This window comes from Dothidotthia symphoricarpi (assembly GCF_010015815.1).
Source record: "Dothidotthia symphoricarpi CBS 119687 unplaced genomic scaffold P153scaffold_4, whole genome shotgun sequence".
Taxonomy (NCBI): domain Eukaryota; kingdom Fungi; phylum Ascomycota; class Dothideomycetes; order Pleosporales; family Dothidotthiaceae; genus Dothidotthia; species Dothidotthia symphoricarpi.
The window spans coordinates 198,025-213,104 of record NW_022985011.1 but is presented as its reverse complement, the minus strand read 5'-3'; the positions used below and the strand labels follow the sequence as shown (position 1 = coordinate 213,104).

Genomic DNA, 15,080 nt, shown 5'->3' with positions numbered 1-15,080 from the left:
ACCTTGAGCTCGGCGCGCACCAGACTTTCGTACCGGCAGTCGATGCAGTTGCTGTGCAGAACAAAAGCCCCGACGAGCCTACGTCTGACTCACCCATGGCGTAGAGCCGCCTTGTCACACTCCACCACCATCTGCACTCTTCTGAATACACGTCGACGCCAACAACACCAGCAGCAGCAGCACGCCCGTCTTCTGCCCGCTCGTGCCTTTACTGCTGCGCCGATACCCCTCCACCGTACTGCCACCGCCAACGCGCAGGCCGCAGATATGGCCCTCGTCGACGAGACACACGAGTGGAGTGCTGCTCGTGTGCGCCAGACCTTCTTGGACTACTTTCAGGAGCGGGGACACAAGTTTGGTATGTTCGCGTTCTTTATTCTGCCCTTCTATATGTGACTTTCCCTACATTGTCACTTTCCTATACGTGACTGCTCCAGAAGAATAATGCATAGAACACCAATTGACCTCCCCAGTCCCCTCGTCCTCGGTCGTCCCCCTCTCCGATCCCACCCTCCTCTTTACCAATGCCGGCATGAACCAGTACAAGTCCATCTTCCTCGGCACCGTCGACCCGTCCTCTGACTTCGCAACCCTCAAGCGCGCCGCCAACTCGCAAAAGTGCATTCGCGCCGGTGGAAAGCACAACGACCTCGACGATGTGGGCAAGGACAGCTACCACCACACCTTCTTCGAGATGCTGGGCAACTGGAGTTTCGGCGACTACTTCAAGGAGGAGGCCATTGGCTTCACCTGGGAGCTGCTCACAAAAGTCTACGGCATTGATCCCCAGAGACTCTACGTCACGTACTTTGAGGGCTCCGACACCCTCGACCCGGATCTCGAGGCCAAGGAGCTGTGGAAGAAGAACGGTGTGCCCGAAGATCATATCCTGCCTGGAGACATGAAGGACAACTTCTGGGAGATGGGCGACCAGGGGCCGTGTGGACCTTGCTCTGAGGTGCACTACGATCTGAGGGCGCCCGTCGACGGCAAGTACAGGAATGCTGCTGATCTGGTCAATAAGGACGACGCTGAGGTCATCGAAATCTGGAACAACGTCTTCATGCAGTACAACCGCGAGCCTGACAGGTCGTTGCGATCGCTCCCCAACAAACACATTGACACGGGTATGGGCTACGAGCGGTTGGTCTCGGTGCTGCAGCATAAGATGTCCAACTACGACACTGACGTCTTCACACCGCTGTTCAAGAGGATACAAGAGATCACAGGCGCGCGGGAATACAAGGGCAAGTTCGGCAAGGATGACCCAGATGGCATCGATACCGCGTACCGAGTTGTCGCCGACCACGCTCGAATGATGAGCTTCGCCATTGCCGACGGCGGTGTACCCAACAACGTCGGGCGAGGATACGTTGTGCGTCGTGTGCTGCGACGAGGCGCCCGATATGCGCGCAAGTACTTCGAGGTGGAAATTGGCAACTTCTTTGGAAAGATCATTCCTACGCTCGTCGACCAGATGGGCGACATGTTCCCCGAGATCAAGAAGAAGCAGCTGGACATTATTGAGATTCTCGACGAGGAGGAAAAGGCCTTTGCCAAGTCGTTGGACCGCGGTGAGGGCATCTTTGAAAAGTATGCGCAAAAGGCAAAGGCAAAGGGGTCGAATGATCTGGCTGGAGACGACGTTTGGCGGTTGTACGACACCTACGGTTTCCCTGTCGACCTTACCAAGCTCATGGCTGAAGAGCGCGGACTCAACATCAACGACAAGGAGGTCGAGGAGGCGCAGGAGAAGGCTCGCGAGGCCAGCAAGGGCGACAAGAAGGCTGCTGGTGTGGTTGTGAAGTTCGATGTGCACGATCTGGGCGCGCTGGACAATATGAGCGAAGTCCCCAAGACGGACGACTTTGCAAAGTACGGCCGCGAGAACATCACGGCGACTATCAAGGCCATCTACCACAACAAGAACTTCTTGAAGAGCACAAAGGAGGTACCCGAAGGCGAACAGTTTGGTGTTCTACTCGACAAGACAAATTTCTACGCTGAGCAGGGTGGTCAAGAGTTCGATACTGGACGGCTTCTTGTTGATGGTGAGGCGGAGATCAGCATCGAGAATGTGCAGGTCTACGCTGGCTATGTTCTGCACACCGGCTACATCAAGTACGGCGAGTTGAGCGTGGGCAGCGAAGTTCTTGCCGAATTTGACGAGCTGCGACGAAACCCCATCCGCAACAATCACACCGGCACACACGTCCTCAACTACGCCCTCCGCGAAGTCCTCGGCAACGAAGTCGACCAAAAGGGCTCCCTCGTCGCGCCAGAGAAGCTGCGCTTCGACTTCTCGCACAAGGCGGGCTTGTCGGACGCCGAGCTCGAAAAAGTCGAGAAGATATCCAGCGAGTACATCAAGCAAAACTCCGAAGTCTACGCAAAAGACGTCCCCCTCGCAACCGCCAAGCAGATCCGCGGCGTACGCGCCGTCTTCGGCGAGACATATCCCGACCCCGTCCGCGTCGTCTCCGTCGGCACTTCCGTCGACGACCTGCTCGCCAACCCATCAGACGCGAAATGGGAAAAACTCTCCATCGAGTTCTGCGGCGGGACACACGTCAAGAACACATCTGAGATCAAGGAGCTCGTCATCCTGGAGGAGTCGGGCATCGCAAAGGGCATCCGCCGCATCGTCGCCGTCACAGGCCAGGAGGCATACAACGTGCAGCGTCTCGGCGCAGACTTCGCCGCTACCCTCGACGCGCTCGAGAAAATGGCTTTCGGCGCGCAGAAGGAGGCCGAGGCCAAGAAAATCGGCGTAGAGCTCAACCAGCTGTCTGCTTCTGCGCTCACGAAATCAGCGCTCAAAGACCGCTTTGCGAAGATTCAGAAGGGCATCCTAGATGAGCAGAAGGCTGCTGCTAAGGCAGAGAATAAACGCGTTCTGGATGCTGTGACGCAGCACTTTAGCGACGGGAAGCAGACGTTCCTCGTGCAGAAGGTCGCGTGGAGCAGTAATGTTAACAAGGCGATTAGCGACGTGCTGAAGACTGTTGGTGGGCCCAAGAGCGCGCTGAAGGGGAAGAGCGTGTATCTTTTCGCGGCGAGTGAGGACGAGAAGAAGGTTGTTCATGGGTGTTTTGTTGGAGAGGTATGTTCATCTTCCTTTTTTTCGTTCTTTTCACACATGCCCTGTCTTGTCTGGGGGTGGATGAACGCTGTGTGTATGGATTCTGGCTAACAATTCCCCAGGATCTCAAGGCAAAGGGCGCAGATGGACCGAAGTGGGCGGCGGCCGTTACGCCCATTATCGGCGGTAAGGCGGGGGGTAAGCCTGGTGCGCCGACGGCGATCGGGCAGGGCACGAATGCGGAGAAGGTTGATGATGGGGTTGAGGAGGCGCGGAAATGGATTGAGGGGCTTAGTTTGTAGGTTGTAGCCATATGTAAGGCAGTATGAATAGATGAACAAGAAATATTTTCAAATACTTGATCAGGTGGGAGGGGCACTCTGGCTGGCTGGCTGGCTGGCTGGCTGGCTGGCGATGTGATGTTGTAGATGTTAGTTTGATATTCCTACACACACCTCATAGTACAGTATACAGTACACCATAACCCCCCCTCTTTTTTTTTCCCTCTCTCCCCTTCATACCCTCACACAAAAACACAACATCACAACTACCCCCAAACCACCAACCCCCCATACGCCGCAAACCCCCACAAACACACCGTACCCAGTCCCACACGTACCTCGTACCAAAACAGCGCAGCCCCTTTTCTCCTCTTCACTGGCTTACTCTCCCTTCCCCCATCCCCATGTCCATCCCTACTCCTATCTCTCTGCGCATGTGTGTGGCCGTAGATCTTCACGTGTTTCTCATCAACATCGGTATTGGTATTAGTATCGATGTTAATGTCCAGAGCAGGATTGTACCCAGCGTGTTGGACGAGGGGGTAAGTGTACGCATGCGTCTGCTGCTGCTGTTGTTGTGTAAACGTAGCAGCGCGAGACGAGCGACTCTGCAGTATAGTCTTCGCCGTATCTGCGGAAGAATTCGCCGACGAGGAAGTATGTAGATCCACATCCTGCGCAGGCCTAGCAGTCACAGGAAGTAACGGCGCACTTATCGCCTTCGACAAAACGCCCCCTGCCACCAGCGCAGCACGACACACGAGCGCAACAAGCGTAATGCCAAACAACACCCCATACCGAATAAACGTGCCAATCTGATCCGGCAGCAGACATAACTTCGTTTGTACAGTTTTGCGCGCGGGATCGGCGGCAACGCTCTTCCCCTGCTCATCAACAGGATTCCACAGACTGGCCAGCACGACGCCAGGGAGCCGCACGCCCATAGCCCAGCTCACGCTCTTGACGGTGATTTCGCGAATACCGGTCCCGGGGCTAGCGTACCCGCGGTGCACAAGCTCGCAGTAGTCGTGGTCGTCGCCGGAGAACGCATAGCGCACGTCGCCGATTTTCTGCGCAATCTCGGCTGTCAGCTCGCGGTTCAGCACGTTCTGGTACTGGTAGCCGCCGCGCACGGCGATGGCGTTGCGGTCGTCCGTGTCCGGGTTTCCGGGGGAGGGGGGGTGGCGCTCGCGGAGGGGGCCGCAGGGGGTGCCTGGTGGGCGGTAGAGGGGCACGTGAGAGAGGAGGATGGTGGGGAAGTCGTGGACGTCTGCGTTGGAGTGGGGGAGGGTTGCTTTGGGGAGGTCTTGTGCGGGGATGACGGTGTGTGGGAAGGCCGGGTAGGGTTTCAGGCCCATCTGCGTGCGGAGTTCGCGCTGCACGAGGCGGTGTTTCTGGACTTTTGCGTTCTCGAGGAAGGTTTTTGTCGGGCGCCAGAGGTCTTCTACTTGGTTTGGCGAGTCTTGGCCTAGCGCGGAGAGCGAGACGCTGTCGATGGAGACGAATGTGTGGTTCCCGAGGATGTCGATGCGGTTCCCGTCGCCGAAGTAGGCGTTGAAGCGATTGCGCACGCCGACTTGCACGCCCCGCGCGAATCCCAGGTCGTGGTTCCCAGGCAGACTGCTTATGATTTTCCGGCCTGGCTGGCCTGGACGCGATTGCATGCCCCCATCGCCCCAGTGATTCAGGAAGATCTTGCCAAAGCGATTGTACTCTTTCAGCCAGTAGTCGTCGCCGTACTGCCGGTATTCCTTCTCAGGGGAGCGAGTCGTGCGCGTCGACCACTCGCGGCCGCCATCGAACAGATCCCCCAGAAACATGACCGTGTCGGGGTACAGCACAGTCTGCAGGCGCGAATACACGCGGCGCATATAAAGGTCGGTGTACTCCATGGCGAGCGGGTTGAGGGGCCACGGACGGCCCGGGTAGGTATGCGGGTCGACGAGCTGCGGGTCGGCGATGAAGATGAGGCGGTGGGGATTTGCTCCTGCTTCCTATATATCCAGTCAGCCCGCATATTCCAAGTACATCAACACCAGAATACAACACACCCAGTCCTCCCACCCCTCCCAGCTGCACTTCCCCACAGCACCCTCAAACACACCCCTCTCCCCCCAGTACAACACCACCCACCAAACCAGCACCAGCGCGTTGACAAGCGTAAACAGCTGGCGGGGACTCCAATTCCTCCTCCTCAGCGCATGGTACCGCCTCACCACCGCAGGCTTCATTCTGTACACAACATAGGCCCTGACCAGACTCAACATCTGCGCGGGCAGGTTGTCCGGGTCCTGGTATGCGCCGACGGGAACGCCCCAGTCGTCGACCTCGTCGTGCGCCGTCATCGTGGCTATTGTGCGTCAAAAGAGTGGCGGCGATGCTGGCGCTGCATTTTTCTCAACGCCGGTCAAGTGTACGCGTTTGGTTGAACGAGTGATTGCGTAGGTCGTGACCAAAGGGGGTTACGGCATGTCATTTTTGTGGGGTGAGAAAGGGCCAGGGTCCAGCGTTTGTGATCTGCAGCTAAAGCCTCACACGCGTGTTTGCGTTCCAATAATTCAGATCTAAATCGTGCGAGTTTCTGGAACTGGTATAGAAGTAATGAGGTATATTATTCCAAGAAAAGGCTAAATGTACAAAACGTCAAGATATAAATATTTTAATACTCAAGCGTCACCTCCTGCCCCTTGACCCTTCCGATGACAATCTCGGGCGCGTACTTGGGGATCACTTCATCGTCGTGCAGCATCTCAAACTCCTCCGACGCGTCCTTGCCCATGTGGCTGAACAGCGCCTGAGGACCACCTGGGTGTTCGTCTGTCCAGTTGGTCACGTCCATGACAATGCCCTTTACTGCGATCCATAGATCGTCCTTCTTGTTGTGCTTCGCAATCTCCTCGAGCGAAAACTCCTTGTCTGGGATGGAGAACTTGGCCGGCTCGTTGGGCTTTGTCACCTTACCGGGGTCGCTTGAGTCGGAGCCGCTCTTCATGACCGGTGCCGCCGATAGCTGTGATTGCTGTGCGACCTTGTCTTGGCCCTCAGACCCCGAAGCACCACTGCTGGTGCCGTTGCCCCACTCGACTGAGATCTTGCCGGGTGTTGATGGGTCGATGTGCAGGGAGATCTGGCCGAGACGGTTGACAGCCGAGCCGCCAGTCGAGTTCAGCGCTTGCTGGAAGAGGTACTTGGACGCAGAGTCACCAGCTACACGACCGTAGACGACGCAGCCAAGTAGTGATGAGCCACCGAGACGGTTGGCACCGTGGACGCCACCTGCAAGCTCACCGCAGACGTACAGGCCATCGAATGGCTTGCCATCGTTGTTCAAGCACTGTGCCTGGTCGTTGATTTCAATACCACCCATGGTGAAGTGGAGCACGGGCTCCATATGTGCGACGTGGAAAGTATCGTCGATGTCAAGGGGCAGGTTGTGGAAGTACTTCTTGCCCCAGACATCCTTCTTCTCGCCCTTAGCGATAGCGTTGTAGCTCTGGAACTCCTCCTGAAGCTCCTTGTCGCTGACACCAATCTCCTTGGCGAGCTCTGCGCCGGTCATCTTCTTCATCAGGCCACGGCCAGAGTAATGCCTGGTGTGGAAGTCGAGAACGTTGGAGGCCTTGGAGTTGAGGATGAGGCGGATGGGCCATGTGCCCTTCTCCTTCTCCTCCCACATCTTGCCGGAAACGTAGTCGCGGTGACCGAGATCGTCGCAGAAGCGCTTGCCCTTGCCGTTGAGGAGAATACCGCCCTCACCACGGAGAGCTAGGCGATGTCAGCTGACGAGTTTGGAAGGAATAGCATGTTGACGCACCTTCAGCAGCCAAGAACTTTGTCTTGGCCGTAGGGTCCTTGGGGTCTACGAGACCAGTTGGGTGAACCTGGACCTTGTCCATGTCGATGCCGTTGGCACCGATCTTCATCAACATCTTGTGCCCGTCACCAGTGGCATGGGCACCGTTGGTGGTTGACAGGTCAAAGGTGTCTGGCCTGTGCTTCTTCAGGAGCGAGTCCTCTGTGAAATCGGCAGCGTAGCCACCAGTCGCCAGAATAACCGGGCCCTCGACTGTTGTCTCCTCACCGCCAAATGTGTATGTGACACCGGTAGCGCGGTTGTTCTCAATATTGACGCTGGTGACCTTGGCCTTCTTGACAAGCTGAACGCGGTCTGGCTCTGCCGTAGCCAACTCCTCGAATCGCTGCATCAGGGCATATGTGATGGCCATACCGGGGAACTTGGCATCGTGACCACGGTGAGTTCGGGGCTGGGAGTGGCCACTGTTCCGGTCAGCAAGCCGTTTTCATCCAAACGCGACAGTTTCAAACATACCCCAATCGCGAAACGAGAGTCAGGTCCAGGTTGAAGACATCCATCAACCACTCGACAGCAGCGGCGGACTTGTACGTCAAGACCTTGATCAGGTCTGGTCGCGCCTTGTCTCGCGCAGACTTGAGTGTGTCGTCGTAAAACTGCTTGACGCTATCGCCAATCTGGTGGTCAACTTGCGTCCTTGTCAGGGCACCGTTGATTCCAGATGTGGCCTTGGTGGAGTTGCCTCCCATGAAGTCTGGCGCATATCAGCCTTCGCATTCCTTAGCACAGCAAACTTTGAAACTCACTGTTCTTGTCGAGGAGAACAACATTGCCACCGGCAAGGTAGATAGTGTGAGCAGCGCTCAAGCCGGACACTGTCAACCTCGTTAGCATCCGACACCGCGTAGCATCATCCGGCAGATGGCTTCACTCACAGCCAGCACCAACAACAATAACGCGTGGAGACATCGCGACGTGTGTAAATGTGGAGACGAAAGAAAGTGCAAACAAAGTCTCGTGAGTGCAAATGCGGGAGAGAAGTGCGGAGAATGGGGCCTTTGTACGCGGAGGATTAAGCTTCCCTTACATTCTCCACTCGACGCTAGTTACCAGCCTCGGCTGTAAGGGAACGTCTTCCACACTGCCCCCCAGCGAATGACGAGCTAGTTGTTATACACCGGCGAACGCAGGCCGATGGAGATGGCTGCTCCGAGCCTGTGATGCATTGATGTTTACTTCTTTCAGTACGGCTGCGCGTCGCATGTGAAGGCGCCGAGCCCCGTCGTTGTACACATGACAGGACATCTGGGATGGGCGCGGTGCTGACTGCTGGCCAGTGACCTCGGACTTGGAATCTGGGGCAAAAGGTCACGCGTCAACATGAGCGAGTTGCAGCTGGCATGTGAAGACAGGTGCATAAACTAAATCCAGTTTCAACAACCATTATATCACAGCGGATTTCTCTTATTTTGATTTCGACTTCTTTGCCTTTAGTTGTCGATACTCATTTAAGATGTTCACGACTCACGATGCCAACTTCGGCAATTCCCTCCGCGCAACGCACGCAGAGGCCGATCGGCCTTTGGTCCAGCTTTTGCCCTGCCCTGGCACGAGCGCAACGCTCATCGAGCGGGCTGCATTGCCTTGTTTGACCTTGGATCAAGTCACAGCATGTACTTTTCTCATCTCAACATGAAGTTATCAAACTGTGGGTTCAAGATCTTGAACAATTGATCACTATGAATATGGTGACAGTATCGAAAATTGATAAGCATCAAATTGTTCGGAGCAAGCGCTACCGACATATCTGATCTCTTCGGCCCTCCTTGACGCGAGCTCGAGCAAACGCGGTATCAAGGTCCTCACATAGGCTCTTGCACGCCTTGCTGACCGACTCTTGCGAGCCAGAACGATTGCTTAGGAACACGAACGGTTACGAAATCACAAACACTAACAGACATGCACTACGCTAGAGCCACCTCCATCTTTCGAGGCTCCGGATATTGCAGGAAACAGCCAACTTTGCCTCGAGAAACGGCCCTTAAGAAATGTGGAGAACTCGGAGCGTTGTTAGGCTACATGCAGCAGGCTTAGTCCCCAGACCCTGCATGTGCATCTGCTGCCCCAGATTTCCCATCAGAGGCGCAAAGTCGATGTCGCCCAACCGCTGTGGTCGTATCTAACCATCTCAGTGACAAGCAGCCGACTTGGTCGGCGATGAATTGCTGAACATCAAGTAGCCGACAAAAGCTCCCACAGCAACAGCCAGCATGATCCAACCGTTGTATGTCATGAACAACAACCTGCACTCGTTAACTTGGAATTCTACAACGAGTCCATGCCGGCGGAAACTTACATGATAAAGAACGAGTAGAACACCTGCACCGCATACAAGATCGCTTTCACAATCTTCATCTGCTGCTCCGAGTCCCTTCCTACGTTTCTCCCTGGGCCAAGTAATGAGCTCGATTCATCTGCAGCATCTTCGCGCGCTGGGTTCAGCTTCTGTTCCAGAAGACGACATGGCAAGAAAATATGGCCTGTCTGCATCTCATGTCTTTCTCTCGCATTGATGGGGTGCAGAAATTCAAACATGCGCCTTCGAAGAACTAGCCATGTGGTCGTCTTTTCGTAACAAGTTGGAACCTCTGCATAGACCCATACAAGATGCTTTATATGCTTCCTACCACCTCTTCCCACACGAAACGAAATGCATAAACTCACCTCTCAAGTCTTCTGCGCCTCTCCTGCCCTCTGCCACCCTACTCGCGTACAGCTCATACCGTCTCGACGCCTCGCGAATCGCCTCGTAGCCCGCCGTGAGCATAACAATCGCGAGAAGAGAGAAGATAAGGGAGCCGGTGCCGTCAATGCGCCAGCCACGAAAGACGATGCAGAGATTCGTGGTGTCCCACGTGAAGAGCATCTGTGACCATAATCAGCGCAAGTTCAAACACGCATACGGTGATACATGGGATGTTCGAGGTGAATACATACGTTCATGTTGCATTGGTTGCCGTGGTCCATGCCAGGCATGCTATGGTCGCCGTGGTCCATATGGCCGTGATCCATGTGTGAGTGATCCATATCGAATTACTGCTGAAGTGTCAAGTTTGAGAAAGGGAGTAGAGTTGTAGATGTAGATGAGCAAGTTATCACGCAACCAGTTGTCGCGTGTCACACTATGGACTCGCACGGGCCGCGCGCGTTGCGGGATTGCGGGGAGCTGTCGCGGGTCGAGAACTTGTGGATGACATGCACAACTCGACAACGTCACGACTGGGTTTAGAGATTTATATGTGTTGGTTTCGCGCATAGAAAAAGTCCTCAAATATGTCAACAACAATGCGGTGCTTACGACCCGCCACTCGACTCCTGCAAAGCTCAGTGTCGCGACCACTCGTGCGCACCTCCGGAGCCCTCTCACAACGCGAATTCTCGCATACAACGCCACGCAGGTTACTTGGCCCACCGTTGAATATCCCAAAATGGTATGTACACTCAACAAACCCACAGATACTTCCAACACCCTACGCGACAACCGTATCGCCTGCTAACCTGCCGCGCACAGGATCTCCGAGAACTCCCACATGCTCAAGCCGCCCATAAACAACTACTGCGTCTACAACTCCTCCGTAACCGTCATGATAGTCGGCGGTCCCAACGAACGCACAGACTACCATATCAATGAAACGGCTGAGTGGTTCTACCAACACAAAGGCTCCATGCTGCTCAAAGTCGTCGACACATCCCAACCGCCCGACTCCCAGTTCCAAGACATCCATATCCACGAGGGTGACATGTTCCTTCTGCCGCCCAATACGCCGCACAATCCAGTGCGCTTCAAGGATACGGTGGGCATTGTGCTAGAGCAGAAGAGGCCCGAGGGCAGTCTGGATCGGTTACGGTGGTATTGCCAAAACTGTGGGGAGAAGGTGCATGAGAAGAGTTTCCATTGCACAGATTTAGGGACGCAGATCAAGGACGCGGTGAACACATTCAAGGCCGATACAGGAGCGAGGAAGTGTAAGAGTTGTGGGACGATTTGCGATACTGCGCCGCAACCAAAGGCGTGAAAGTGACAGATGAGGTGTAGAGTTTGTACGAAAATAGGTGTATTATACGAAGTCGCAGGAGAAGAAAAACGGTCTACAGCCCTTTCCACATCATCTTGGCGATGTGGTCAGTCTTCTTTCTGCTGGGTTTAACGAGACCCAGGTACTTGAGCTCGGCGAGCGCGCGTTGGAATAAAGCCCTATAGACATTAGTAAACAAAGACGACGTAAACTTTATAGCATGACCTACATTGTCCTGGACTCATTTTCGTCATCTCCATCTCCAGCAATCGCGTTGAAAGCTGCCCACAAATCAGTCACATTGATCAGGGTACCAGACTCGAGGTACATCTGATAGACAATAGCAGCGGCAGGTTGGGTTGCCGACAAGGCCGCTCCTGTACCATCGTCTCCGCCGCAACAGTCACAGCCCAGATAGTCATGCGGAGATGCCAAAGCGCGTTCGATTGCAAAGCGTGGCTTAGGCTGGAAGACCTCGGTGTGTGGCGACTTGAGATCGTACATCAGGATTTCCGAGAGGAAAAGTGTTCGTGGGTCGAGGAAGGCTGAAGTGAAGTACTCATCAAGCTGATCATGGAAACGTCCAACCAAGTCTGAGTAGGCTTTGTCCTGTTCTGAAAGTGCTGCCTTGTGCTTGCTTAGTAGCACCTTTTGCGCCACGACCGTAGTTCTGAGACTGTCATTGCGGACGTCGTGTTGAGTGCGCAGAGGTGCAGCAGTGTCGTTCTTTTCGATCAAGGCATCTAGCTCTTGATAGAAAGAGCTGATGTCCAGTGGGAAGTAGTCGCCTTTGTGAGTCTCCATAGAAGACAAAAGTTGAGACAGCTTGTCTGATGGCATTTTCCTGATGGACAACATTGTTTCGCGTAGAAGCGGTGAGCCTGATATTTCTCCTGATGCTGCTCGAGTCCAGATTGATGAGAGGCGAACAGAAGGTGACATTTGCAGACAATCCCGTAGGCTGGCAAGGACCTTGGCTGCGTGGCTCATAGTGGAGAGAGCATGCTGGCCGGAACCAACATGATTTGTAACCTCATCAAACAGGTACTGGTTCGAGGTAAGCAGCTTGCAAACTTCTTGCGCTTGTCCATTGTCCAGCTTGTCTTCTATCCACCGACGAAAAGACGGCAAGTTGCGTACAGCTTCAAACATATCCGCAGACAGGTTCTCGAAAGCAATTCCGTCCTTGAGAAAGATACTAGGGCAACTGGCGTAGAAATGTGACATATAAGCGTACTTCAACCCGTCGCAAAAGTCCTGAACGTTCTGGACATGATCTTTCTGCCGATCCAGCATACGGCGACAAAGGTTTGGTCCGATACGCAAGAAGCCATCCGTACTGGCGACTGTTGCGCTGAACAGCGTCTCAACGATCTCGTCAGATTGGGTGACATCGAATTTCTCACCCTCGAGATAACGTAGTGACTTTCCTGACAGGCGTTCTTCAAAGCTCTCAGCAGAAGTAGCGATGCCAAAAAGTAGTACAAAAGGTAGACGGTCAAGCCACGAGCTGGAGAGGGGTTAGCACAACCGAAACAAACATTCAGAGATAGACTTACTGAAAAAGATCAACCATATCCACAAGTAGTCCAGCATCAAAAGCTTCACTGTCCTGGATCGCAACAATAATACTCATGACACGGTTCTTCTTGCGCCATTCCTGAACGTGGCCAAGATCGTAGTTGAGCAACTTCGGTCCATGCCTCGAAGACGTCGCTGAGCGCTCCAGGTCTTCATCGTCGTCGTCTTCTGCACGCGATGTCACCTTCTTGATAAGATTTTTCAGAAGCGTCTTCAGATTGGGACATTCTCCGGACGTTAGCACTACATAGGCTCCATCTGTGTCTTCTGTGATCTTTTCGCCCAGACGCTGAAAGAAAGGTCCATGAGATGCGATACTAGGGCCTGCGACAATAAGACCTGTAGGGATGGCAAATCTTTGTTCGTCTGAAGAGGCCCCAGCTGCTGTGATAAAGTTGACAATCTTCTCCTGAGTCGCGCCATCAGCTTGTTCGAGCGTACTCTGCCGTTGTTAGCAACTCCCAATTAGTGATGATTGACAAACTTTACTTCGATTAGCTCCTCTTGTTGCGCCCATATCTCGCGGTAGGCTTGGAGCCGTTCTGGTAGTTGTGCTTGCGGATTGAATTCGCCTACACGCTGGCGCTTGGGCGCTCGCTCTTCCGTCGCAGATGGTTCGTAAACATAGCACCTTTGATGCTCCATTGTGAGTTAGCAGATTGGTACGAAGTATTGGGACGGGGTTGTTGATGATTGAAACCATGAAGTCGATGTCTCGACGCGACCAGCAAACACGCCAACACGTGCTACCGTGAGTCGTGAGCTGGTCAAAGCGTCGACGCGCTTTGGACGAGTATATACAGAAAATGTTCGCAGATTCATTTATAAAGTGTGTGAACAGAAAACAAGGGTTTTAAGTAAATTTTATCTCTAAGACTATTTCAATGTCACTGAAAGTCCGGTCGATATCTCAGAATCGTTATTGTTATTCTATCGATCATGCTCAACTCGCCAGGCCGTTCGTTTGCAGAGTGCCTCGAATGCAACCCTTTCTGGGGAGGCAGACGAACACGTTTATACTTGAAAGAACTTTATCAGATTCTCTGATCACCGACTACCCAGTCAGTGATCTCCAGTTCAGCTTTGTGCACAACGCTCTGCCTGCTGATGGAGTAAGTCGATGCGGGATGCATAGAACGTCGTGGTGGTTAGAATAAGGCGAGGCTGTGACTAGAGCTTCAAAACTATATGGTTGATTTGGGTTCTTCGCCCTACATGACAAGGCTCTCAGTCATGATCCTCTTCGGTCACTCCTGGGCAGCCTTCCATCTCTGCGTCGGGGTATTGATGACCACAATATAGACAGTAGTGGAACTCTCCCCGTAGATGTAGAAGGACCTTTTCAAGTCTCTCCGTCACTGGTAGAGCGTCAAACTCCGCCAACTCAGGATCTTCGTCTTCGAGATCATGCTCAAGAGAGGTGTAAAAGGGCGTCAAGTCATGGCCTAACGCTACCTTTGAATCGTTGTCCTCGTCCTCATCAGCCAGAGTAGGCAGCCGAGAAGCAAGGCTGTTATCAAGCTCGCGGCGCTGCTGTTTGTCATGCTGTATCTCGACCCTCCGTCGCGCGCGGCTGCGCCACAAGACGTTGATATCTTTCAGCGGCTTGTCGAATGGCTCGGTGGTACCTTTGTCCTCGGCTTCCTTCTCAGTCAATCGTTCCGCTGTCCTTTGTGCACTGTCTAGGTCCCTCTCCAGCTTTTTGTCCTTTTGCTCCTGTCGACGTATCTCGAGATAGTCGCCTTCTTCCTCTTTGGAGCGCTTGGCCTCTCGCTCCGCTTCTGCCCATTGCTCTCTGATTTTGCGTTTCTTGTCGGATTCCAGTCCAATGCCTCCTCTGTCTTCCTTGACACTGACTTGTATAGGCTCCTTGCGCGCATTCTCGGATTTGCCTAGCGCATCACCCTGCTTGAAGCCAAACTTAGCCATCATCTTGAAGCCTTTGTTAGTCTCGGGCAAGGCAGTCGCCAGTGATGCTTCCCGAGCTGCCTCTGCTTCTGCTTCACGTTCGGATTTAGTTTTCTGTCGCGCTTTGGCCTCGCCCTGGAGCTTCATATCAGCTCCACCAAATCCATAAACATGCTCACACACGAACCTCCTTGCGTTTGCGCGCGGCGCGCTGGAGTGACGTCTCGAATTTTGGTCCTTTTGGCGCATCTTCAAAGATCATGTTCATGTAGTCATCTTCGTCGTCCGATTCCGCCATGATGTCTGTGTAGTCGATGCTGCAGTGCAATGCCCAGTCG

The 15,080-nt window shown here is 54.0% G+C and overlaps 7 protein-coding genes across 7 annotated transcripts; 2 read left to right on the top strand and 5 right to left on the bottom strand.

Moving 5' to 3' along the window:
- Nucleotides 1-267: 267 nt before the first annotated feature.
- Nucleotides 268-3,384, top strand: P153DRAFT_354043 (alanyl-tRNA synthetase-like protein; the record flags this gene model as incomplete). Its single annotated transcript, XM_033666481.1, has 3 exons — nt 268-358; nt 453-3,103; nt 3,205-3,384. The coding sequence occupies 3 exons, from the start codon at nt 268-270 to the stop codon at nt 3,382-3,384; spliced, it is 2,922 nt and encodes a 973-aa protein (XP_033526921.1).
- Nucleotides 3,385-3,594: 210 nt separating this feature from the next.
- Nucleotides 3,595-5,803, bottom strand: P153DRAFT_332833 (uncharacterized protein). The gene is made up of 2 exons (XM_033665531.1): nt 5,415-5,803; nt 3,595-5,357 (listed from the first exon to the last, which is right to left on the bottom strand). Exons 1-2 carry the CDS (start codon nt 5,706-5,708, stop codon nt 3,630-3,632), a joined length of 2,022 nt encoding a protein of 673 aa, XP_033526920.1. The 5' UTR covers nt 5,709-5,803; the 3' UTR covers nt 3,595-3,629.
- A 219-nt stretch (nt 5,804-6,022) lies between these two features.
- P153DRAFT_308895 (fumarate reductase-like protein) lies at nt 6,023-8,474 on the bottom strand (the record flags this gene model as incomplete). Its single annotated transcript, XM_033664724.1, has 5 exons — nt 8,113-8,474; nt 7,984-8,052; nt 7,694-7,931; nt 7,178-7,641; nt 6,023-7,128 (listed from the first exon to the last, which is right to left on the bottom strand). Exons 1-5 carry the CDS (start codon nt 8,144-8,146, stop codon nt 6,023-6,025), a joined length of 1,911 nt encoding a protein of 636 aa, XP_033526919.1. The 5' UTR covers nt 8,147-8,474.
- An 891-nt stretch (nt 8,475-9,365) lies between these two features.
- On the bottom strand, nt 9,366-10,180 carry P153DRAFT_354040 (Ctr copper transporter; the record flags this gene model as incomplete). Its single annotated transcript, XM_033666480.1, has 4 exons — nt 9,366-9,480; nt 9,534-9,825; nt 9,902-10,103; nt 10,175-10,180. 4 exons carry the CDS (start codon nt 10,178-10,180, stop codon nt 9,366-9,368), a joined length of 615 nt encoding a protein of 204 aa, XP_033526918.1.
- Nucleotides 10,181-10,522: 342 nt separating this feature from the next.
- On the top strand, nt 10,523-11,479 carry P153DRAFT_332824 (3-hydroxyanthranilate 3,4-dioxygenase; the record flags this gene model as incomplete). Its single annotated transcript, XM_033665530.1, has 2 exons — nt 10,523-10,668; nt 10,749-11,479. 2 exons carry the CDS (start codon nt 10,523-10,525, stop codon nt 11,251-11,253), a joined length of 651 nt encoding a protein of 216 aa, XP_033526917.1. The 3' UTR covers nt 11,254-11,479.
- Nucleotides 11,327-13,479, bottom strand: P153DRAFT_283830 (uncharacterized protein; the record flags this gene model as incomplete). Its single annotated transcript, XM_033663282.1, has 4 exons — nt 11,327-11,432; nt 11,483-12,763; nt 12,813-13,276; nt 13,324-13,479. The coding sequence occupies 4 exons, from the start codon at nt 13,477-13,479 to the stop codon at nt 11,327-11,329; spliced, it is 2,007 nt and encodes a 668-aa protein (XP_033526916.1).
- Nucleotides 13,480-13,684: 205 nt separating this feature from the next.
- On the bottom strand, nt 13,685-15,077 carry P153DRAFT_393506 (G-patch-domain-containing protein). The gene is made up of 2 exons (XM_033671243.1): nt 14,930-15,077; nt 13,685-14,877 (listed from the first exon to the last, which is right to left on the bottom strand). Exons 1-2 carry the CDS (start codon nt 15,038-15,040, stop codon nt 14,062-14,064), a joined length of 927 nt encoding a protein of 308 aa, XP_033526915.1. The 5' UTR covers nt 15,041-15,077; the 3' UTR covers nt 13,685-14,061.
- Nucleotides 15,078-15,080: the final 3 nt, after the last annotated feature.

Bases quoted from the DNA above. Each gene is read 5' to 3' on its own strand.
- P153DRAFT_332833 (XM_033665531.1), bottom strand. From the start codon at position 5,708: ATGACGGCGCACGACGAGGTCGACGACTGGGGCGTTCCCGTCGGCGCA. The intron at 5,358-5,414 runs GTGTGTTGTATT...CTGGATATATAG, and splicing joins GGGAGGGGTGGGAGGACTGG to GAAGCAGGAGCAAATCCCCA.
- P153DRAFT_393506 (XM_033671243.1), bottom strand. From the start codon at position 15,040: ATGGCGGAATCGGACGACGAAGATGACTACATGAACATGATCTTTGAA. The intron at 14,878-14,929 runs GTTCGTGTGTGA...ATGAAGCTCCAG, and splicing joins CCGCGCGCAAACGCAAGGAG to GGCGAGGCCAAAGCGCGACA.